The following is a 24,968-nucleotide window of genomic DNA, read 5'->3' as shown; positions in this document are numbered from 1 at the left end:
ACTAAAATGCACAATAAAAAGTAGAATTAAAAGATTCTTAAAATATGAAACAATTGGGGATATAAATATGTTAATATGTATGATAAATTCATGTACAAATCGGTCCATACAGAGGACTAAAATGTTCTATTTATAATAATATACCTATCAATAAAATCAAATCTTATAAGTCAATATTATCCTCAAATACTTTCTCAGCAAAAAGATTTATCATTACCTATACCTTAAAAGTAAGTTACTTCTACTTACATATAAAAATTAACACAAATAAAACAACAGAAGTTATCACAATCCATATTTATCGTGTTATCAAAAGCAATCAATTTTTTACAGCTTTCTAGATCTTCAGTCTTGATATCGTAAACCAGAATTCAACAATACATTACCATATTTAATCCAATACAGCCTTCAGACTAAAGTATGCGAAAAAGCACATTGCATAGTTGAATAGATCCTGAGTAGGTATATCAAATTGGCTTCTATCACCCTTCTTTATCCAAAAATAATTAACCAAATAAGATACACCTGCTGCCAAGCCAAAATAGTTTTCTTCAGTAAAGGAAAGGTACAGAAGAACTCCGCAATTTAAACATAATATACCATCTAACAATTCTAGGCTTCTATAATTGCTATTTGCTAAATATGAAATAACAGGTATAAGAGGAATGATCATGTTACCTAAGGCTACCTCATAAGTATATCCATATTGAATCCATAGTGTTGAAACTATGAATGGAAGCACAATTGAGTCTTGTAAGAGTGTTGTTATTTTGTACACTTTATCAGTATTAGGTCCATAATCAGGGTTTCCTAAAAGAGAAAAAACTACAGATTTCACAAAATTAACTAATAAAATTATTACAGATGTTTCAGTGTTACCAATAACAGGAACAATATGAAATAAGAAACACTATACTGCTATGGTAGTGATACATAAATTCGAATTATTCTCAAAATAAGTGCAATTTGCAAAACATATCTAGTATTCTAACAATAAAACACTGAAAACGTTTGTTTTCTATACTTCCACAAAATTTATTATAACTATGTGACTACAGCTGTTTCGGCAGAGTGCCTTTCTCAAGTAATTTAGTTTACTATGAGTTTGCCTTTTTAAATTTTTAAAGTCTTTAACTGAAGAGGTTGAGGAGTGGGGAGCTGTTTGTCTCGAGTTGGTCATTCAGAATTATATCTGTATTTTTAATTTATTAATTTACATATATTCTAATAAAGACAGCTTAAGGCCTTTATTTTGAATATGCAGAATTTGAAACTCTTCATTAAAAGAATGATTATGATCTAGAAGGTGAAGTGCGTATATAGAAGTGTCTGTTTTTCTATTGTTGAAAGCCCTTTTGTGTTCTGCTATCCGTTTGTCAAAGGTTCTGCCAGTTTGACCGATGTAAGTTTTCGGACAGTCACCACAAGTTAATTTGTAGACACCACTCTGTAGTTGTTTTCTCTTTCGGCTCTTATTGTTCTTAATATATATCTAGCTATATCTAGTATTATAGCAAAAGCTGGTGCATCTTCTTCTTCTTCTAGTGCCGACTCCACTAATGAAGGTTGGCTATAACATTTGCAAATCTGTCTCTATCTTCTGCTTTTGTATAAATAGAATAGAATAGGCCATTTTTGGGAAAAGTTATTTACCAGCAATTTTATTGCTGGAATCAAACCTTATGATTGTATATATGTATTAATAATATAGGTATGCAAAGTCTGCAGACAGTGTGCTACTTTTTTTATTAACAAAATGGCTCCCGAAAATCGTGTTTTTTTCAATTATTGCTCTATAACTCCAAAGATTTTAACTTTACACCTTTAATTAAATTCTGCATAGAGACATGTTTTTCCCGATTTACTTCGACGGAAAATTTTCCCCGGAAAATGCCAGTTTTTCCAACAAAATCTTTAATTTTCAACTAAAATTTTAGATAAGTAATTGTTTATCAATAATTAAATAACTTGGTAGCATAAAAGCTCTTTTCGTAAAGATTATAATTCCAGAAGCCGATGGAAATTGAATGAACCGTTTAGCAACAATTGAATTGTTAATTAAAAATTTACGGTCGCTATAATAACCACAATAATTATGATACATAAAAATAACTGGTTTTGTATAAAAAGACACTGTACCTATTTAATGTACTTTACAGAATTGAAATTGGACTATTTGAGCGGCCTCAGCAATATTTTAAAATTATAAACAATGTTTTGGCCTATAAACAAATAGAGTATCTCGGGAAATATTAAATTAAATTAAATCATGAAAACGGTATTGGAAAAAATCGGCAGGACGCTTCTTTTAAAAGAAAAAACGTTTAATTGTGATGAGTGGTTCCTGAGATACAACCGGTCAAAGTTGACCGGCATTTACGGCAAAGATATAAACAATAGGATCATAATTTTTGAACCATCACCTTTTTATTTTTATGCTCTTTCTTCACACCAATTTTCATATCTTTAAAATAATTATAACATATATTATTATAATAAAAACTATCGATATTACGACTGAAAATTGCCAAAAATAGCAAAATTCCAATCAAAAATTAGGTTGGAGAAAATGTATTCTCAAAGTTCAAAATCGGTATACGTTAAAAAAATGTATTTTCTCGGCTTCCCATGGAGCAATCTTCATTCTTTTTTTGTTCCCAAGTAACTCGAGTAGAGCCATCTAACTAACGCATTATTAAATGTCAAAGGTGCTTTTGTTTTGTTATAATAAATTAATTTATTTATTATAACAAAATTTTTATTTTGTTTAAATAAAGATTGTTTAAATAATTATACAGCTTTCAAATGAGAATATTTGTGTTTTTAACGTTAAAAGGTACACTTGTAAGTTTATCTAAAAAAAGTCTACAACTGGAAAAAATTTGTAGTTTTCTTTTCCTATAAATAAATTAATATATTATAACAAAACAAAAGCAAGTTTGACATTTAGTAATGCATTAGTTAGATGGCTATACTCGAGTCACTTGGGAACAAAAAAAGAATGAAGAAAATTGCTCGAGGGGAAGCCGAGAAAATGCATTTTTTTAACGTTACCGATTTTGAACTTTGAGATTACATTTTCTCCGACCTGATTTATGATTGGAATTTTGCTATTTTTGGCAATTTTCACTCGTAATATCGATAGATTTTATTATAATAATATATGTTATGATTATTTTAAAGATATGAAAATTGGTGTGAAGAAAGAGGATAAAAATAAAACGGTGATGGTTCGAAAATTATGATCCTATTGTTTATATCTTTGCCGTAAATGTCGGTCAATTTTAACCGGTTGTATCTCAGGAACCAGTCATCACAATTAAACGTTATTTCTTTTAGAAGAAGCGTCCTGCCGCTCTTTTTCCAATACCGTTTTCAGGATTTAATTTAATTTAATATTTCCCGAGATATTATATTTGTTTATAAGTAAAAAAATTGTTTATAATTTTAAAATATTCCTGAGGCCGCTTAAATAGTCCAATTTCAATTTTGCCCAGAGTATTGGATCCTTGTAATGACTTTGCCCCTCTCACTAATATCAGTGGTTTTTGTTTTCTTTATGTTTATTGTTAAACCAAACTGTTCCCCAGTATCACAAATTGTGTTTAGTAGCGTGTCTGCAGGTGTTTCTCACTTTCAGCAGTGACTGTATCGTCAGCATAATGAATATTATTTATATTTTCACCATTTATCTTGATCCCTTCTGTACAGTTTTGAAGTGCTTGTGTAAATAACTCTTTGGAGTATATATTAAATACTAATGGTGAAAGTACACAGCCCTGTCTCACTCCTTTACTTATCTATTGCGCATCCATGCTATTTCTATCTAATGTTACCACAGACTGTTGGTTCCAATAAAGATTTCTCACTATGTTAATATCATTTTTGTTGAGTCCTTTTCGGTTTAGACATTCCATGAGAATGTATGTTTAACTTTGTCGAAACTTTCTCGTAGTCTATAAACGCAACAAAAACATCTTTTTTGCGTCTCGACATGTTTGGGCAAGAGTTGTGAAAAATGTTATTTAATTTTGAATCTAGCGCTAGGGTATAAGGTGCCGCGTGCAAAACTAGCATGAGTGCCCTTCATTTTTTTTTAATTAGTATTTTGTATAACACCAGCAGAAAAAAAGTTCATTTTGGTGCCCCCAATCAGGGACATACGCCTGCAGTGTATCCCTTGCAGGCCCGTTATCGCCGGCCCTGGCTTTCTCAAGATCAATGAAGACCATATGAGCATGTGTTTCTTTATTCCTGTATTTTTCCATCAACTGCCTTATAATGAAAATTGCATCTGTGGTTGATCTGCCCTTAGTGATGAGCGAGACTGGTTTTGGTCTTGCGGTCTTGGTCTTGCAGCAAGACCAAGACCAAGACCGCCTTTTGGTTTGCAAGACCGAGACCAAGACCAGGTATTCAAGACCAAGACCAAGACCGAACCTTGCAAGACTACGCAAGACCAAGACCAACCTGCAAGACTCTTGCACTTTTTTGCGAAATTGTTTTTTTATTATTTAACTTTATTTTTTTAGTTCAATAATATATACTGACATTGTAATAAACCTTAAAAAATATCGAATTTTTAAAATACATAATATTTTGGTTATATTTTTAAGTCATTTTGATTAAGTCAAATGGTTTGCATCGGTTCTCAACCTTCAAAGTGTCCAGAAAGCAAGTTTTCAAAGGCGACAGTTCAAGGACAATTGAAATTACTTGTAAGACAAAAAAATGTAATTATAGATAGGGTAATCTATTTAATCCGACAGGGCGATACCTTATCGCCTAAACTGTTTACCGCAGTACTAGAATATGCTTGTAAAAAACTTAACTGGGAAGAGCGAGGCCTGAATATAGACGGTAGAAGATTAACAAATTTGAAATTCGCAGACGACATAGTTTTATTCTCTGACAACCTTACGGAGATATGTACAATGCTACATGAACTTCAGTTAGTGTGTGCCAGTGTAGGTCTTAAAATAAACATCTCCAAAACAAAATGCATGACGAACCTAGTACCTAGCGGAAATATCAATATTGGAGACAACGAAGTAGAGCTGGTGGAAAAATACATATACCTTGGACACGAAATAAAGATCACAAGAGACAACCAAACATGCGAACTACGAAGAAGAATAAACCTAGCATGGGCAACCTATGGAAAACTCAAAGACATCTTTAAAAGCGATATACCAATTTCTTTAAAACGTAAAACATTTGACCAATGTGTGTTGCCTGTGATGACTTATGGTGCCGAAACTTTGACATTGACAGCTACAACTTCTAAAATGCTGCAAATAGTCATGGGGCACAGCAATCCATATAAAAGAAAGCTTATCATGGGGGATAAGAAAAGATGTAAATGCTAAGGCAAAAACATATGTTTTTGAATGTTCATGTGTAGAAGTGTGTTTTTTAAATTGCAAAATTTTAATTCTTTGTATATATCCTACTCCAAAGTCTTGTGTGCAGGAATTTTTAGATACTCTAGAAAATGTTTTAATGTATATTTCAGGTGAGAGTTCTCTAGTTTTTATTGCAGTGGATTTTAATATAGATTTGAGGAGTCAGACTAAAGATAGAGCAGATTTTCTCTATTTATTACAAACATTTAATATATTGCCATCAGTTTCTGAATATACTCGCATATGTAGAGCTTCAAAGACGTGCATTGATAACATATTTACAAACTGTGAACTTTATGTAGCAGAAGTATTAGATACTCATATTTCTGATCATCTTGGTCAAAAACTAACTTTCAGTATTAATGTAAACAAAAAAGGAAAATATTAAAATTAGGAAAATAATTTTTGATTCCCACAATAAAGAAAATTTTAGGCAAATGCTGCACGATGAAGACTGGGAGGAGCTTTTTTCAGTGCCAAATTGGGATATAGAAAAGCAATGGGTTGTATTTATGAAAATAATTTCTTTGTTATTTGACCAATGCTTTCCAGAAAAAAATATAAATAAACATAAAAAACGTATCAAATATTATAATACAAATGAAATAAATCAATATAAAAGTCGCTTAGACCGTTTGTTAATGTTAAGTAGAGTAGATGACCGTTACAAAGATGAGTACAAACAAACAAAACGTCAGTATAATAAAATGCTTGTGGATTCACGAAAAATGCAGTATGGGCAAGAAATATATAGTCAAAATAAGTCAAAAAGTCTATGGAAAATCGTTAAAGAAATCACACAGGCAAATTCTAGCGATAATAATGTAGCAATACTAGGAGATCCAGTCGCGGTTTTTTTTATTTGTTTTTAAATACAATCTGTTACATCACTAAGCATTTTTGTTGAACGAACAAATGTGAGAGGGGTTTTAGTCCAATGACTATCAACTCCTAGTAGGTTTGTTACTAATAACTATACTAAGTCACTTATTTTCACTTAAAAACCTTAAAACACTTTAAAACGCTTATGTTCTAAATGGCAAGTCAAGAGGAGTTCTAATTTTCAGTCTATTTAGTTGTGTAGAGTTGTCCAATAAATTCACTGCTAATTCGTTGGGGTGCTTTTCCAGTCGTTTTAAATATTTATCACTGCATTTGGTGATCATCTGCTTCACTGTCTCGATCTTCAAGTCCCTGTAAATGTCTGCATTTGGAATGAACCACGGTGCATTTGTGATAGCATGAAGAACCTTGGATTGAAACCGCTCCAGTATTGCTAGGTTGCTGTCTGCTGCAGTTCCCCACAGTTCAATCCCATATGTCCAGATGGGCCGGATGATTGTTTTTTACACTAATATTTTGTTAGATAGAGATAAGGTAGATTTTCGGCCGAGTAACCAGTAGTGTTTTTAGTATTACTAGGAGACTATTTTGTAGACTAGGAGATCCAGTCATGGTAAGTAATAATTTTAATGAATATTTTTTAAATGCTGCTACACATCTTTTAGAAAATATACCAAAAATAGAATTCAGCACCAAAATACAGTTAAACAAAAACTCATTTTTTCTAACGCCAGTAACTATAAATGAAGTAATTGAATTAATTAGAAAATTGACAAATAAATTCACTTCAGGTTATGATGGGATACCTACAAATGTAATAAAACTGTGTGCATATGAGCTAGCTACACCATTATGTCATATAATAAACAATACCTTCATAAATGGGATATTTCCAGACAACCTAAAAAAAAAAGTTACTGTAGTAAAACCAGTGTTTAAAAAAGGTGATGCCACTTTACTGGAAAATTATCGTCCGATAAGTCGCTTACCATCATTTTCTAAGGTTTTTGAAACAGTCATGTGTGTCAGACTTCTCAGTTTTTTCTGTAGTGGGGGACTGTTATGCCATGCACAACATGGGTACCTTAAGGGAAACTCTATAGCGGCTGCCATTTATGATTTTATAACAAAGATAAATGAGGGTTATGAAAACAAAGATATATATCCATGGGTATATTTTTAGATTTATCAAAGGCATTTGATACTTTAAATCACAAAATACTAATGGAAAAGCTTTACAGATATGGCATTAGAGGGCCAGGTTATAATTGGATAAAATCATACCTATCAAACAGAAAACAGAAAGTAAAATTTGAGTACAAGGTAAGAAATTGCTTCTCTGATGAAGGTCTCATTTCAGTGGGTATTCCTCAGGGCAGTATTATGGGTCCTCTTCTCTTTGTTTTTTATGTAAATGATTTAGCTTTAGACATTACAGATAACAATCAGAATACTATTATTGTGGAATTTGCAGATGATACTAACATTTTAACTACATATAGGGTCATCCTTGAATAATTTATTGAATATCACTAATAATAGGTTAGAGAAAGCACAGAGATGGCTCAATATGAATAAACTCATACTGAACAGAGAAAAAACAAATTATATCTGTTTCGTCACTAAAACAAATAAGAGTACCTTACCAGAAATTGTCTCAATTCAATTGCAAATGGTTACTCTAAACTCTAAACCAAAGCACAAAATTTCTGGTGGTACATATTGACCAAAATTTAGATTTTGGAGTGCATATAAATGAGATCTGTAACAGGTTAGCATCTATCTGCTACTCTTTCAGAATAACAGCAAATTATTTGGACGAAAAATGTAAACGAGTTGTATATTTTTCAAATTTTCATTCTGTATAATTTTCTGGGGGGGGGGTAGTAACGCTGGTTACGCTGGTAGGTTTTTATATTACAAAAAAGAGCAATCAGAACTCTACTTAACTTGAAATACAGGGATTCATGTAGTAGAGAAAATTTCAAAAAGCTAAACATACTAACAATGGCTGGAACATACATATATGAATGCTTACTTTTGATTTTTAAAAATAGACATAAATTCTTGAAACACATAACAAACCATAATACTAATACACGAAACAATCTCATAAAGTATAATGTACCAATACATAGACTAACAACATCTGAGAAAACCACAGAATATGCCTGTATTAAATTCTTTAATAAACTGCCTTACAGCATCAAAATAGAAGCTGACATAAATAAATATAGAAGGTCTGTTCAACAGTTGCTCATACACCTAGAACCGTACAAAGTGGAAGAATACCTTCAAGCTGACCTGCAAGAAGTCTGAGGGCTCTTATCTGAATCTAAATGTCACTGTTATTATTATTATATTTTAATATTACTTTTATGTTAAGTGTAGGTTGTTTCAGCAACCCTTATAAATTGTAATTGACACCATTCTCTCTATTGACAATTTATTTTTGTAACTTGTGAATCCTGAGAATAAAGCTTTTTTCTATTCTATTCTATTCTAAACCAGTGGATAGGTCGAAGAGTAACAATAGAATGGCCGCCAAGGTCACCTGATTTGACTCCTGTTGATTTATTTTTATGGGCATACTTGAAAAGTAAATTGTACCTAAATAGAGCATAAAATATAACTAAAAGAAAGGATATGTATTGAGGTTGCACAAATAACTCCAAAAGTTATAGAGAAGTTCCGAGAAGAGTTTGTAGCAAGTCTTTCTCAATGTATTTTAGCTAAAGGTAAACAATTTGAGCCCTTTTAGATTTCGTTCTATTTAATAATACCATCAGACATTTTAGGTGTTATACATGAAAGACAACAGACACTTCACTTCTAAACTTCATTTTAAAACCTCTGTTAAACTTCAATGTATAGTGAATCCCAAACCCTTTGTTCAGTGCGTCATTAATTTTGAAGTCATATAGGATTTTAAGACATTTTAGTTAAATCTTAGACTGACAGTTGTCAGAATATTTATATTTATATAAACATCAATATTTATACAAATATTTGCGAGAATATTAATACTTAAAATATTTTAATGTAAAAATAAATAAATATAAAACCAAATTTCACTATACAATGTCCGAATATACCAATGACATAAAATATTTATATTTACGTCGCTGAAAAATACTAACCTAGAAATTACAACTGTCATTTTACCATATGATAGTATGAAAATAGTGTCACGATCGATTACTTTTGTGTCAAATTATCTTAATTCTCATCACTGATTGGTTAGCTATTTAGAGTATTGTAATCGCCAACCAATTATACATCTATGAGTATAAGTCGTTTCAATATGCAAATACCCAACAAGGAATATATAATTTTCTAAGTTCAATGTATAATAATCACAGAGGTATGTTTTTTTCTGTCATTTCCAACTGTAATGCGTTATAGAGAATTCGATAATCAGTGACGCACTGAAGAAAGGGTTTGGGATGATCTATAATATCACTAACTTAGGTGTTTTGCATTTTATTCAGACTAAATTGACCTAAGGCGTGTGTCAACTTCCCCTGGATTGAAGTATGAGGCAACACAGTGGCGGCCTTATTTTTATGCAGAAACATATTTTTTTATCTTTAAACCGTTTTAATGCCCGTTCATTTTTTGTGCGTATTTCTTTTCTCTTTATAAATTATATAAAATCTGGCAACTGTGAAGTGTAGTACAACCGTCGCCACTCACAGCGGACGGGATGATCGCATCGTGCCAAAAGATCGGCTGAAAAGAGAAAGATTTTACGGGCATTCTATGTAAGTGACAGAGATAGAGCTATATTGCACTTTTAATACACGTTTAAATGAGACTATTCGTACCTGGCTCGACAAGGAAGATCTAATATTTTTTACTATGATCATAGTCATAGTGAATAGTGGATCGTAGATGCAAAAAGATTCTCGTACAGGGTAGTACATTATATTTTCGAGTTTCTTTATGCGCTCGCTCGTTCGTTTTTGTATTTATAATTATTACATTTTTAATGATTAAACTTTTTATTATAAATTATTATATTTTTAAGTAATTTAAAATTTTTTAATTTTTAATAAAACCCGAGTTAAATTCAGTTTATCGTCATAGTCTAATAAACACAATGAACAAGATGTGAATAAAGAATCGATATGTTTTGAATCAAATTAAAAATTATATATATATATGGTTTTGTGGAGCTTTCGAGTTAGATTTGAGAAATCACGACGAAAAGGAAAATTCAGAAAATAGAGGCATCTTTATAGAACTGTTCAATACAACGACTTAGGTTCATATTCAAAGTTCCAAATCTTTAAAAGCATGTACCTCAAAACAACACAAAATGAACTCCTTCAGTGCATCTTAGATGTTTATCACGAGGAAATAAGGAAAGAAATTGAAAATTATCTTTGTGTTGCAGTGATGGCCGATGAAACGACACATGTCGCATCGCTGGTGAATTTCAGTTAGTTATAGTTTTCCGATATTTGTATAAAGGGCGATAAGTTGAGAGATTTTGGAGATTTTACTTATTGGACGGACATGATGTCAAATCAATCACTGGATGCATTTTAAATGTTTAAATTTCTTGACACCCCAGAAATGGTATATACCTACATAATGTACAATCAGTACCTATTTTTTTTAATTTCTATTTTATACCTTTTTTGACAATATCGTGAACCCGTCACTAAAAATTTAGGCAGCTGCCCGAATTCTGGCACTACCTACTTAAAGTGATAGGAGTCACCACTGAGGCAACATATTAAATTACAATGGTAAACTCTCTTATAAAATCATATACACAAATAGTGGTGTCCCAAGAATTGTACTAAAAATAAACTATAATGAAAAATAAACTCCTTTTGTCCTGTCTGAGCACAACTAGTTTAATGAGAGAATAAATCAAGTTGATACACTGCCAACTTCCATTAGAACAAATTGTCTATTGTTTGCACTACATAAAAATATTATAAATTTATTTTTAGTTTAAAATAATTTCAGATGACTTACCCCATCTCCACACTCCCAGTAAGGAATTAACCATAATAGAGGCAAATGAACATTGTGCATATATTATTGATTCTGAACGAAGACAACAATAAATGCTTGTACCAGCTAAAACAATGTGTGACAATGCTGTGGAATAGCTTGTAGACATAATTTTCATTTAAAATAATCCATCAAAATATATCCAAAAAGGCTAGGGTAGGATAAGTTATAGGTTATGATAATTGTTTTTCTATTTTCCTAAAATTTTGAAGTATGGTATTAAAAGCAGAAATTTTGTAAATAAAACTTACTTAACTATAGATACAGAAGGTAAGTTTTCAGGTCGTAACACTACAAAGGATTTTTAGGGAAAAGGAGCTAAAATTCTAAGTTTTGGGGACAGGAAAAATAAAAACAATAAAATTGTCAAATTCGATCTGTCATTATCTATCTTCTTCTTTGCTTTCGAAGTCTATAATTCTTCTTTTTATCATGTAAATAGAGTTGACAGTTGACATGACATATAGTGGTAGCTGTGTATATAGTTCGTAAAAGGTCCTCAATTAGGCTATCCTCGTAGAGGAAGAGGAGTTTTATTTACTCACGTTTTATTACTGTCAATTAGACAGTTGTATTGTTTGTATTTTAGAAATTTGTAGATAGAATAACAAAATTGTGAATTTTTTTGCATAACTTAAAAAGTGATAAAAAGCATTGTGATCCGTTTAAACTGTTAGTCGTTTAGACAGATAAGATAAATCTATAACAAATTAAAATTAGAAAGCGTACATAGAAATATTTTTTGATTGTTCTCATGCACAATAATTGTGAAGATACGTCACAGTATATTAATAGGATTTCATTCAGTGTTTATTTGATTAGTGTTGGAGTTTTTGCAATGTAAGCGAAAAACTATAACAATTGTTTATATTTCGGTACACCGTACACCTGAGGTTGTTTTAGTTTTTTATTTAGGTCATTTAATCATTAGAATACTTAATGACACAACTGAATAAAAAATACAATCATGGATAATTCTGATGAAGAAAGTGAATTAGATCCTAGGATTCAAATAGAACTAGAAAAACTCAACTCCACTACTGATGAAATCAATAAATTGGAAATTGAATATGATGTAAGTGAATATTATTGTTTATTAGGTATTTAATTTCATTTATATTTTTAAGTTTCCCTAGCAAAAGTCTAAGGAAATTTTATAGAAAGTTTCATAAACAATACCTAAGCTTGTTTTTACTTTTGCTTGTCTACTAAATCATAGGCCTTATTTTATTTATTTATTTATTTATTTTTTATTAATATTACGGGAAAACCCCATTAACAGTTACAATTAACAAATAGTAAAATGTAAGATGTATGTAATAGATTGAGAAAAAAATATAATCAAAAAACAACAAAAATAATTCAACCTGCAACAATGTTCAAACAACCAACAATTAACATTACAACCCTAAATTTATAATTAAAGTACCTATATATTGTAGATTTGTATAAAATGCAATTTTAAAAAAGCTGTAGAATGTGTCATGGTTTGCTATTTTCTTTATATGACTGATTTTTTTATAACAATGTGTGACTAAAATATATTTGATATGCTAAAATCCAGTCATTAAAATTAATCAAGCACACTTTTGATTAATGTCCTTAATTTGTTTTAATGAAATTTTAAACTATAAATTAATTTATTGTATCCAACACACCCATAGGTAACTGAAGGGGAGCAAAAAATAATTTAATTTATTGTCCTTTGTGTAAGAGATTAATTACCAAGTAAGTATGTAGGATGTATTAGGTCCAAGATACAAGACATGTTAAATAATATGCATAGATTTTGTGATAAAGAACTAGAAATGTGTGATGAATAGTAATTATATCCTTTCAAAGTATTCTTTTGTTTTAAGGGCACCCAAAGTCCGAAAATTGAATTTTTTAAGTTTTTTTGGGTTATGATTGAAAATTATTCTCTGAAATCTTCTCTTTCCAACGATATATAACAGATTATAGTATAAAATATCCATGGTTACAAAATTATTTGTTTTTTGAACGGCTACACTCAACTTACTGTGTACTGGTAGCTTATAGCGTATTAGAGTGTTTTATGTTTCTTTTGCGATTTCCCGAATACTAGTTTTTTAATTTTTGATGTAAAATATCTCTGGATCCTTAGAAGATAGAATGTTCAAATTTTTTTCAGTAGTTGTAGATAGATAATATCAAGTGTCACGTAAAGTTTTATTGAAAAATATACAAAAACAAGTAAATTAAAAAATAAAATCTTAACTTTTTTGGGTCTTTTTGTAAGAGTATTTTAAAAAATTTTAAAATAAATGTTTCTTTCACTCTAACTTTACAAAAATCTACGCGGCACTAACAAATACATCTAATTTCAAAATAACACAAAAATTAGGTCTCTAAGTGCTTTGGTTACAGAGCTATGTGACATAATGTTAACATTGCCGTTAAATGGGACTTCAGGTGCCCTTAATATCATTTCATAATGCCATAAGTAAGCAAAATCATACAATAAACAGCCATTTCTGTGTGGTATAAGTTTACATTTTATTAGATGAAATCTCTCAGCCTATTAATGCTTGTGAAACATATTTAGTGCTAATAGTGCATATCTCTGTTGATGGAACAGCAAAAAACAAAATTGTCAGGGGTGCAAAGAAAACAATTTGTAAATATTTAAAATAGTGCTTAAATGAAAATAAAAGCCAGCGCCAGCGTTGGAAGGATAAACGCCATACTGATGCTCCTGGATGATTACTATTCATTTAATCACTATTTTAAATGTTTAAAAATCGTTTTCTTTGCTCTCCTAAACAATATTGCTTTGTGCAGTTATAGTGGAATCTCGATACGTCGGATTAATTGGGACCGCAGCCAATGTGGGTTATCAAAAATTCAGCTTAGCCAGAGAATATGGTAAAAATTAATAAAATACGGTCTCCTTACAGATAAACTCCATTATAATTGCAAAAACATGAAATACATACAGTACGTAAATCGTTCAGCTGGACATAGGGAATATACATTGAGATAATTTTGGCAACTGCAATCTCAGATGACAATATGGTTGTTAGCATTAAGGGGCATTAACCTAACCTCAAAATTGACAATTCATTTCGGCTGACACAAATAAACGTCAATACATGACATAGTAGCTAAATATTTTTGGCCTAAGGGTATGGGGAAACTGTGTTTGTTAAGTCTGTGAAACTGATAACTGATAACGTTGTAAAATTAGTTCTTAAATAAAAAATATTTTAAAAATTAAAGTAAAATTATTAACTCAATCATAATCTTTGTTTTTGATTTAGTTATGGACAGCCTTGCTTCCAAACTCACTCACTCTATTCATTCTAATAGCTCTATTGCACCAGAGTCTCGTACTCGAACAGAAGCTTAAACTAACACAGGTTAGCGCAGTTGCCACAATTATGTCAGTGTATATTCCCTATGTCCAGCTGAACGATTTACTTACTGTATATGCACAGCACATTTAAATTACATACAGCTGTATACAGTATTGTTTATTTCTTGGTAAAAAATGCAGTCAGTTTTGATTGTGTCAATATTACGTTTTTATTGTTAAAATGTTTGTCTGATAAAAATCGGTCCAGGTTAGCCCGACTTCTGGGTTATCGGAGGCTGACTCGTCGGGGTTCTACTGTATATCGGTAAGTTTCCACAAATGCCGTAATTTCGGAGGTATTGCTACATTTATTTTTAAAAAATTTTAAAATAAATTATAAAAATGAATTTTTTTGGCCCGGACAGACAATATTTTAGGTCCTTAGGATCATCTTGAACAAAATAGGTAATTTACAATTTTTCTTTAACCCTTTCAGTACGGATGACGAACATATCCGTCAGATATAAAATTGGCACTCCTGACGGCTGACGAATATATTCGTCAAAAGCTTAATATGATATTTATGCTAATCTCGTGTATATGTGACATCTTTAAAATCTTAACTTGATGCACAGACGGCTGACGATTGTATACGCTCAAAAAATATTCGTCCACAGACGGCTGTCGAAAAACTTCGTCACTGACGAAATTTTACGACAACCGCTGATTAAGCAGCACATGTTTGAAGTTGATGATTCGCCTCAGTTTCATGGATAATTTACGCCAGTTTGCCTTATAGTGTCGTTCGTACAACACGCAGGTCTTTCTCGAGGTTCTAAAATGGCCAAAAGGATTCAAATTGATGGTAATTACTGTGGTTTGAGTGAAAAAGATGTATGACACCTCTTGACAGTTGTAGACGAGGACGATACATATATAAGTGAGGATGAACCTTTTGTGGATAGCGGCAGTGAATATTTTCTGACTTCTGGAAGTGAAACTGAAAGTGTTGACGAACCTCAGAGCTTTGATGAAAATGCTGAAGAAAGTGAACACGATAATCAGGATCAAGAAGGAGAAAATTTCGTAGTGGGTAATGTAATTGACCAAACAGATTTAGAAATTTTGTGGACAAAAAATGAATTTACTCCTTATTTGCACGAATTTGATAATAGTTTTTCTGGTATGCAAAATAAAAATCTGACTGCATAGTCAAAATGACTGCATAGTCAAAAGAAATAGATTATTTTTTAAATTTACTTTCTGACGAAACTGCATGTATTATAGTACAGGAAACAAATAGGTATGCAATACAGCAAAATGCAAAAAACTGGAAAATATTGACCTTCCACAATTTTATATTTTTGTAGCCTTAACTATGCTTATGCCACGCATTAAAAAACTTGACGTAAAAGATTACTGGTCTCAAGACGTTTTACTTCTTACGCCTATTTTTGGTCAGCAAATGTCAAGAGACAGATATTTTCAAATACAACGTTATATACATTTTTCTAATAATGAAGAAGCCCCACCAGACAATCGTTTGCATAAAATTGAGAATATATTAAATATACTGAGGGAGAAGTTCAAAAGTCAGTTTTACCCATTCCAAAATCTTGTTATAGACGAAAGTATGGTCCTCTTCAAAGGAAGGCTAAGTTTTAAACAATATATTAAAGGACGAAGTAGTTAAATGGTATACATTTTTATTTTAATATATTAAAACTAAAAAACATCGTTTTGGAATAAAATTATATGTTCTATGTGATTGTGAAACGGGTATTGTTTTAGATTTTATAGTATACATGGGTAAAAAAACCAATATTGAAACAAAAGATGCCCTAGGCCTTGGCTCTTCTGGTGCCGTTGTTTCCAAACTTTGCAACTCCTATCTAAACAAAGGGCATTCATTGTTCACTGACAACTTTTATACTAGCCCGTCTTTATCAACTTTTCTTTTTGATAATAAAACCAATTCATGTGGGACAGTTCGACAAAATAGAAAGCGTATTACAGTATTTGATCAGAAATTAAAAAGAGGTGAAACTGATTGGAGAAGCAGTGAACACATATTGGTACTCAAATGGAAAGATCGTCGTGACGTAGTTATGCTAAGTACTATGCATGAAAATAAAATGGTTACTCTTTCCAAAATAGATACAACTATAAACGAAAACATAAAAAAACCATTGTCTGTGCTTGAGTACAATAATCGAATGGGGGCAGTAGATAGATCAGATATGATGATAAGCAGCATCGATTGTACTCGCAAGAGCCTGAAATGGTACAAAAAATTATTTTTCCATACACTAGATATCTGCTTTCTCAATGCCCATGCAATGTATTTAACCCAATGCACCAAGAAAATTCCACTTGCAAAATTTCATCTAGCAGTTATTAGAAAGGTATTTTTATATTTATATTTTATATTTCATTAAGTTTTATTAGTGCACGTTTTTAGATATAAATCCACACAATTGAAATTGCCTCATTATGATCTTGGTAATGAAAGGCTGACACAGCGACACTTTCCCGAATTAATTCCTCGAAAAGAAGGTAGTAAAAAAGCCACTAGAAGATGCTTTGTTTGTTCCCATACCACTAAAGGCCAGAAAAAAAGAAGGGAATCTAGCTATATGTGCAAGGAATGTGACGTTGGGTTATGTGTAGTCCCATGCTTTAAAATATATCACCAAGAAGCTGAGTTTTAAAAAAGGACATACAGGCAATATGTTTGATTTTTTGAGTTAATATTTTCGTTCTTCATGTTTCTGTTGATTTAAATTTGTTTTTTTGTTGCAGTGTATTTTTTAGATATTTTTAATAAATATGTTTAACGTCTGTAAAATGACAAATTTTGCTGTTAAAAATCAAAAGATAACAAAAAAAATGAATGACGTATATATCCGTGATCAGGCCGTACTACTTTACAAAAACTGCCGTCGGTAGGACTATATTGACAAAAATATCGTCCGTACTGAAAGGGTTAAAGTTGATCGTTTTCGAGTTGTAAACAATTTAAAACTGAAAAATATTGATTTTCAAAGCTAGGACTCGACTCAGGCTTTCAAACAGAAGTAAAAATATTATTTTTGAAATTACAAAGTGTCTAAATTCAAGTTCAAACCTTATTTTACCAGTTTCCGATAAGTTGTTTGGGCTTAATTAATTTTAAAATATTGTTTTTAGTTGTTAATGCCGCTGTATCACCTGTCCTCTCATAAGCGCTTCATTAACAATTAAAAAACAATGTTTTAGAATAAAGCATGCCAAACATTCCTATCGAGTATATTCAAATGGGAAATAAGCCACAATTTTACCTAAAAATGATTTTATTAACGTTTCGACGCCCAAGTCGGGTGTCGTTGTCAAAATACAAAATAATACTAAATAAACAAAATGTTGTTGCTTAGTAAAAAATTCTTCTAATAATTTGTTTAATCTGACTCATTTAGATCGGCAATTCAGACACGTATTATACATTTTAAAGTAGACGACTTTAAAATGATATTGCCAATATTGATGAGTTGCGTTCCTGGGACGACTTTACTAAAAAATAGTTCATTCGATTACATGAAATCAATCCCAACTCAAGAATATCCGCCACAAAAAATCATAGCATGTGATCTGTCTTTAAAAAGACAACTAAATGCAACGGTGGCACTGAAATTCTCGCGTTAGAGATTCCATAGTAAATCACGAGGGAAAACCAGGAAAATATCATAATATTAAATATAATAAATAAAAATAATAAAAAAAATAACCAGATAGTATCACGAGGTTTTTCCTGGTTTTCCCTCGTGATTTACTATGGAATCTCTAACGCGAGAATTTCAGTGCCACCGTTGCATTTAGTTGTCTTTTTAAAGACAGATCACATGCTATGATTTTTTGTGGCGGATATTCTTGAGTTGGGATTGATTTCATGTAATCGAATGAACTATCTTTTAGTAAAGTCGTCCCAGGAACGCAACTCATCAATATTGGCAATATCATTTTAAAGTCGTCTACTTTAAAATGTATAATACGTGTCTGAATTGCCGATATAAATGAGTCAGATTAAACAAATTATTAGAAGAATTTTTTACTAAGCAACAACATTTTGTTTATTTAGTATTATTTTGTATTTTGACAACGACACCCGACTTGGGCGTCGAAACGTTAATAAAATCATTTTTAGGTAAAATTGTGGCTTATTTCCCATTTGAATATACTCGATAGGAATGTTTGGCATGCTTTATTCTAAAACATTGTTTTTTAATTGTTAATGAAGCGCTTATGAGAGGACAGGTGATACAGCGGCATTAACAACTAAAAACAATATTTTAAAATTAATTAAGCCCAAACAACTTATCGGAAACTGGTAAAATAAGGTTTGAACTTGAATTTAGACACTTTGTAATTTCAAAAATAATATTTTTACTTCTGTTTGAAAGCCTGAGTCGAGTCCTAGCTTTGAAAATCAATATTTTTCAGTTTTAAATTGTTTACAACTCGAAAACGATCAACTTTAACCCTTTCAGTACGGACGATATTTTTGTCAATATAGTCCTACCGACGGCAGTTTTTGTAAAGTAGTACGGCCTGATCACGGATATATACGTCATTCATTTTTTTTGTTATCTTTTGATTTTTAACAGCAAAATTTGTCATTTTACAGACGTTAAACATATTTATTAAAAATATCTAAAAAATACACTGCAACAAAAAAACAAATTTAAATCAACAGAAACATGAAGAACGAAAATATTAACTCAAAAAATCAAACATATTGCCTGTATGTCCTTTTTTAAAACTCAGCTTCTTGGTGATATATTTTAAAGCATGGGACTACACATAACCCAACGTCACATTCCTTGCACATATAGCTAGATTCCCTTCTTTTTTTCTGGCCTTTAGTGGTATGGGAACAAACAAAGCATCTTCTAGTGGCTTTTTTACTACCTTCTTTTCGAGGAATTAATTCGGGAAAGTGTCGCTGTGTCAGCCTTTCATTACCAAGATCATAATGAGGCAATTTCAATTGTGTGGATTTATATCTAAAAACGTGCACTAATAAAACTTAATGAAATATAAAATATAAATATAAAAATACCTTTCTAATAACTGCTAGATGAAATTTTGCAAGTGGAATTTTCTTGGTGCATTGGGTTAAATACATTGCATGGGCATTGAGAAAGCAGATATCTAGTGTATGGAAAAATAATTTTTTGTACCATTTCAGGCTCTTGCGAGTACAATCGATGCTGCTTATCATCATATCTGATCTATCTACTGCCCCCATTCGATTATTGTACTCAAGCACAGACAATGGTTTTTTTATGTTTTCGTTTATAGTTGTATCTATTTTGGAAAGAGTAACCATTTTATTTTCATGCATAGTACTTAGCATAACTACGTCACGACGATCTTTCCATTTGAGTACCAATATGTGTTCACTGCTTCTCCAATCAGTTTCACCTCTTTTTAATTTCTGATCAAATACTGTAATACGCTTTCTATTTTGTCGAACTGTCCCACATGAATTGGTTTTATTATCAAAAAGAAAAGTTGATAAAGACGGGCTAGTATAAAAGTTGTCAGTGAACAATGAATGCCCTTTGTTTAGATAGGAGTTGCAAAGTTTGGAAACAACGGCACCAGAAGAGCCAAGGCCTAGGGCATCTTTTGTTTCAATATTGGTTTTTTTACCCATGTATACTATAAAATCTAAAACAATACCCGTTTCACAATCACATAGAACATATAATTTTATTCCAAAACGATGTTTTTTAGTTTTAATATATTAAAATAAAAATGTATACCATTTAACTACTTCGTCCTTTAATATATTGTTTAAAACTTAGCCTTCCTTTGAAGAGGACCATACTTTCGTCTATAACAAGATTTTGGAATGGGTAAAACTGACTTTTGAACTTCTCCCTCAGTATATTTAATATATTCTCAATTTTATGCAAACGATTGTCTGGTGGGGCTTCTTCATTATTAGAAAAATGTATATAACGTTGTATTTGAAAATATCTGTCTCTTGACATTTGCTGACCAAAAATAGGCGTAAGAAGTAAAACGTCTTGAGACCAGTAATCTTTTACGTCAAGTTTTTTAATGCGTGGCATAAGCATAGTTAAGGCTACAAAAATATAAAATTGTGGAAGGTCAATATTTTCCAGTTTTTTGCATTTTGCTGTATTGCATACCTATTTGTTTCCTGTACTATAATACATGCAGTTTCGTCAGAAAGTAAATTTAAAAAATAATCTATTTCTTTTGACTATGCAGTCATTTTGACTATGCAGTCAGATTTTTATTTTGCATACCAGAAAAACTATTATCAAATTCGTGCAAATAAGGAGTAAATTCATTTTTTGTCCACAAAATTTCTAAATCTGTTTGGTCAATTACATTACCCACTACGAAATTTTCTCCTTCTTGATCCTGATTATCGTGTTCACTTTCTTCAGCATTTTCATCAAAGCTCTGAGGTTCGTCAACACTTTCAGTTTCACTTCCAGAAGTCAGAAAATATTCACTGCCGCTATCCACAAAAGGTTCATCCTCACTTATATATGTATCGTCCTCGTCTACAACTGTCAAGAGGTGTCATACATCTTTTTCACTCAAACCACAGTAATTACCATCAATTTGAATCCTTTTGGCCATTTTAGAACCTCGAGAAAGACCTGCGTGTTGTACGAACGACACTATAAGGCAAACTGGCGTAAATTATCCATGAAACTGAGGCGAATCATCAACTTCAAACATGTGCTGCTTAATCAGCGGTTGTCGTAAAATTTCGTCAGTGACGAAGTTTTTCGACAGCCGTCTGTGGACGAATATTTTTTGAGCGTATACAATCGTCAGCCGTCTGTGCGTCAAGTTAAGATTTTAAAGATGTCACATATACACGAGATTAGCATAAATATCATATTAAGCTTTTGACGAATATATTCGTCAGCCGTCAGGAGTGCCAATTTTATATCTGACGGATATGTTCGTCATCCGTACTGAAAGGGTTAAAGAAAAATTGTAAATTACCTATTTTGTTCAAGATGATCCTAAGGACCTAAAATATTGTCTGTCCGGGCCAAAAAAATTCATTTTTATAATTTATTTTAAAATTTTTTAAAAATAAATGTAGCAATACCTCCGAAATTACGGCATTTGTGGAAACTTACCGATATACAGTAGAACCCCGACGAGTCAGCCTCCGATAACCCAGAAGTCGGGCTAACCTGGACCGATTTTTATCAGACAAACATTTTAACAATAAAAACGTAATATTGACACAATCAAAACTGACTGCATTTTTTACCAAGAAATAAACAATACTGTATACAGCTGTATGTAATTTAAATGTGCTGTGCATATACAGTAAGTAAATCGTTCAGCTGGACATAGGGAATATACACTGACATAATTGTGGCAACTGCGCTAACCTGTGTTAGTTTAAGCTTCTGTTCGAGTACGAGACTCTGGTGCAATAGAGCTATTAGAATGAATAGAGTGAGTGAGTTTGGAAGCAAGGCTGTCCATAACTAAATCAAAAACAAAGATTATGATTGAGTTAATAATTTTACTTTAATTTTTAAAATATTTTTTATTTAAGAACTAATTTTACAACGTTATCAGTTATCAGTTTCACAGACTTAACAAACACAGTTTCCCCATACCCTTAGGCCAAAAATATTTAGCTACTATGTCATGTATTGACGTTTATTTGTGTCAGCCGAAATGAATTGTCAATTTTGAGGTTAGGTTAATGCCCCTTAATGCTAACAACCATATTGTCATCTGAGATTGCAGTTGCCAAAATTATCTCAATGTATATTCCCTATGTCCAGCTGAACGATTTACGTACTGTATGTATTTCATGTTTTTGCAATTATAATGGAGTTTATCTGTAAGGAGACCGTATTTTATTAATTTTTACCATATTCTCTGGCTAAGCTGAATTTTTGATAACCCACATTGGCTGCGGTCCCAATTAATCCGACGTATCGAGATTCCACTATAACTGCACAAAGCAATATTGTTTAGGAGAGCAAAGAAAACGATTTTTAAACATTTAAAATAGTGATTAAATGAATAGTAATCATCCAGGAGCATCAGTATGGCGTTTATCCTTCCAACGCTGGCGCTGGCTTTTATTTTCATTTAAGCACTATTTTAAATATTTACAAATTGTTTTCTTTGCACCCCTGACAATTTTGTTTTTTGCTGTTCCATCAACAGAGATATGCACTATTAGCACTAAATATGTTTCACAAGCATTAATAGGCTGAGAGATTTCATCTAATAAAATGTAAACTTATACCACACAGAAATGGCTGTTTATTGTATGATTTTGCTTACTTATGGCATTATGAAATGACCTTAAGGGCACCTGAAGTCCCATTTAACGGCAATGTTAACATTATGTCACATAGCTCTGTAACCAAAGCACTTAGAGACCTAATTTTTGTGTTATTTTGAAATTAGATGTATTTGTTAGTGCCGCGTAGATTTTTGTAAAGTTAGAGTGAAAGAAACATTTATTTTAAAATTTTTTAAAATACTCTTACAAAAAGACCCAAAAAAGTTAAGATTTTATTTTTTAATTTACTTGTTTTTGTATATTTTTCAATAAAACTTTACGTGACACTTGATATTATCTATCTACAACTACTGACGACTAAATGAGTCAGATTAAACAAATTATTAGAAGAATTTTTTACTAAGCAACAACATTTTGTTTATTTAGTATTATTTTGTATTTTGACAACGACACCCGACTTGGGCGTCGAAACGTTAATAAAATCATTTTTAGGTAAAATTGTGGCTTATTTCCCATTTGAATATACTTGATTATAAAAATGCCACAAGGAAATAGCTTCAGAACAACATTCCTATCGAGAGCTGATAGAAGAAGGTTTGAACTTGTTGAAAATTATATTTTTTACTTGTGTTTTTTGAGCCTTAAAAATCGCCATTTTTCATATTTTAAGTTGTTTATAACTTATAACCCAAAAACGATCAACTTTCGAGAAAAATTACAAAAGACCTTTTTTCTTTCCAATGATCCAAAGAACCTACAATAATGTCTGCCTGGACCGACATTGCTTTTTAATAGCTGATTTTTATAATTTTGTGTGCGTACTGGAAAAATCCACTAACTCCATTTTTTTTTCAATTTTGACATTTTAATACCATTAAATCCACAAACATCAATATGTAAAGAGGAAAAACCGTATTATCTCCAAATTCTTCATCCACTGTGCTTAAATCTGAACCATGATTGAGTAATGGAATTTTTATCCAGTAGAAATACATTAAGTGCACTTAGTTGGTTTAAAATCAACTAACTCCATCTTTTTCACAGTTTTCATGAATAAAATAATGTTTTTTTTAAATATTTTTACATGTATGTGCACACCACCTGTAGTTAAATCATATCCAGGTACCAAAACTTGAACAGCCAGTGTACCCGACTTTAAGAGGTATAATAATGTTTAAAATTTTAAATGCATTTTTCTCAAAACTTTACTTTTGTGAGTTAGTGGATTTTCCAAGTATGTCCACGATTTGTTTTAAAAAATTTTAAAATTAAATGTGTAGCAATTACTCTGAAATTACAGTATTTAGGTATAGAAAACATCACTTACATGAAAAATAATCAGTAAGTATCAGTAATTTCTAGAAAAACTGAAGATCTGACAACAATGTAAATATCATTATAATATCGGCCGCATTTGAAGACCCTTAATCACCAAAATCTATTAAAATCGTGATCGAATAATTATTAATCTTTATCCTTTTGATATGTCTTGGTAATCTGTATGTTTACTGTGAATATGTTTCATCCATATATAAATACATCAATCAGTCTTACAAAGATACAAAGAATATTATGTTTTTTTGTTAGCTGTTATCTGTTTGTTTCTATTTTCCTCCAACAAAACCCATTGACTTAACTACTTTCTGATTAGAATCTGTTCCACCTGTTATCCAGTTTCTTTAAAAATTTTTAAAAATTGTATGCCTAACGAACACAGTGTGAGAAGGATATACTAATTACCACTTCCAATTCTATAGCAAAATTGACTTGGACTTATTTATTTATAAGAGAAAAAAATTATTATTCTCCCATTATTTTCCAAAAAAAAAAATTGTATTTCAATTGAAGGTTAACATTTTTTTATCCAGGGAGGCATATTATTCAGTAGAAATAACTTTTTAATGATGTGTTTTAATACGTTTTAATTGAGATACTAACTAACTTATATTTTTATGTTATTACACTCATTTGTTTGTTTATGTTTTTGAATACTGTTTTTGAAATTTTTATTTTTGCATTTATTAATAACAATGTAATTAAGTTATTTAAATAAAGGAGA

General features: G+C 31.2%; 2 protein-coding genes across 4 annotated transcripts in view; one reads left to right on the top strand and one right to left on the bottom strand.

Annotated features, from left to right (window-relative positions):
• Positions 1 to 282: 282 nt before the first annotated feature.
• Positions 283 to 11,670, bottom strand: LOC114333504 (uncharacterized). 2 transcript variants are annotated; one of them, XM_028283388.2, is made up of 3 exons: positions 11,531 to 11,670; positions 11,241 to 11,477; positions 283 to 810 (listed from the first exon to the last, which is right to left on the bottom strand). In XM_028283388.2, exons 2-3 carry the CDS (start codon positions 11,395 to 11,397, stop codon positions 392 to 394), a joined length of 576 nt encoding a protein of 191 aa, XP_028139189.1. In that variant the 5' UTR covers positions 11,398 to 11,477; positions 11,531 to 11,670; the 3' UTR covers positions 283 to 391. The 2 variants fall into 2 exon arrangements, with proteins under 2 accessions (XP_028139189.1, XP_028139190.1); XM_028283389.2 differs by having other exon boundaries at positions 11,536 to 11,661.
• A 96-nt stretch (positions 11,671 to 11,766) lies between these two features.
• Positions 11,767 to 24,968, top strand: part of LOC114333501 (SH3 domain-binding protein 5 homolog) — an 80,550-nt gene continuing 67,348 nt past the window's right edge. For both annotated transcript variants that reach the window (XR_007697124.1, XM_028283387.2), the window contains exon 1: positions 11,767 to 12,354. Coding sequence is in view for 1 of the 2 variants with exons in the window: in XM_028283387.2 (XP_028139188.1) it covers positions 12,247 to 12,354 (108 nt within the window). In the remaining variant the exon portion in view is untranslated. The remainder of the gene's footprint in view (positions 12,355 to 24,968) is intronic.

Source organism: Diabrotica virgifera, chromosome 3 (assembly GCF_917563875.1).
Source record: "Diabrotica virgifera virgifera chromosome 3, PGI_DIABVI_V3a".
NCBI lineage: Eukaryota > Metazoa > Arthropoda > Insecta > Coleoptera > Chrysomelidae > Diabrotica > Diabrotica virgifera.
The sequence above is the reverse complement of the archived record's forward strand: the minus strand, read 5'-3'. Positions and strand labels throughout refer to the sequence as shown.

What these genes read in the sequence shown, in the direction of transcription:
- LOC114333504 (XM_028283388.2), bottom strand. Translation starts at nt 11,397, where the DNA reads ATGAAAATTATGTCTACAAGCTATTCCACAGCATTGTCACACATTGTT. An exon ending in ACTGGGAGTGTGGAGATGGG is followed by an intron (nt 811 to 11,240) that starts GTAAGTCATCTG and finishes TTTCTCTTTTAG; the next exon opens with GAAACCCTGATTATGGACCT.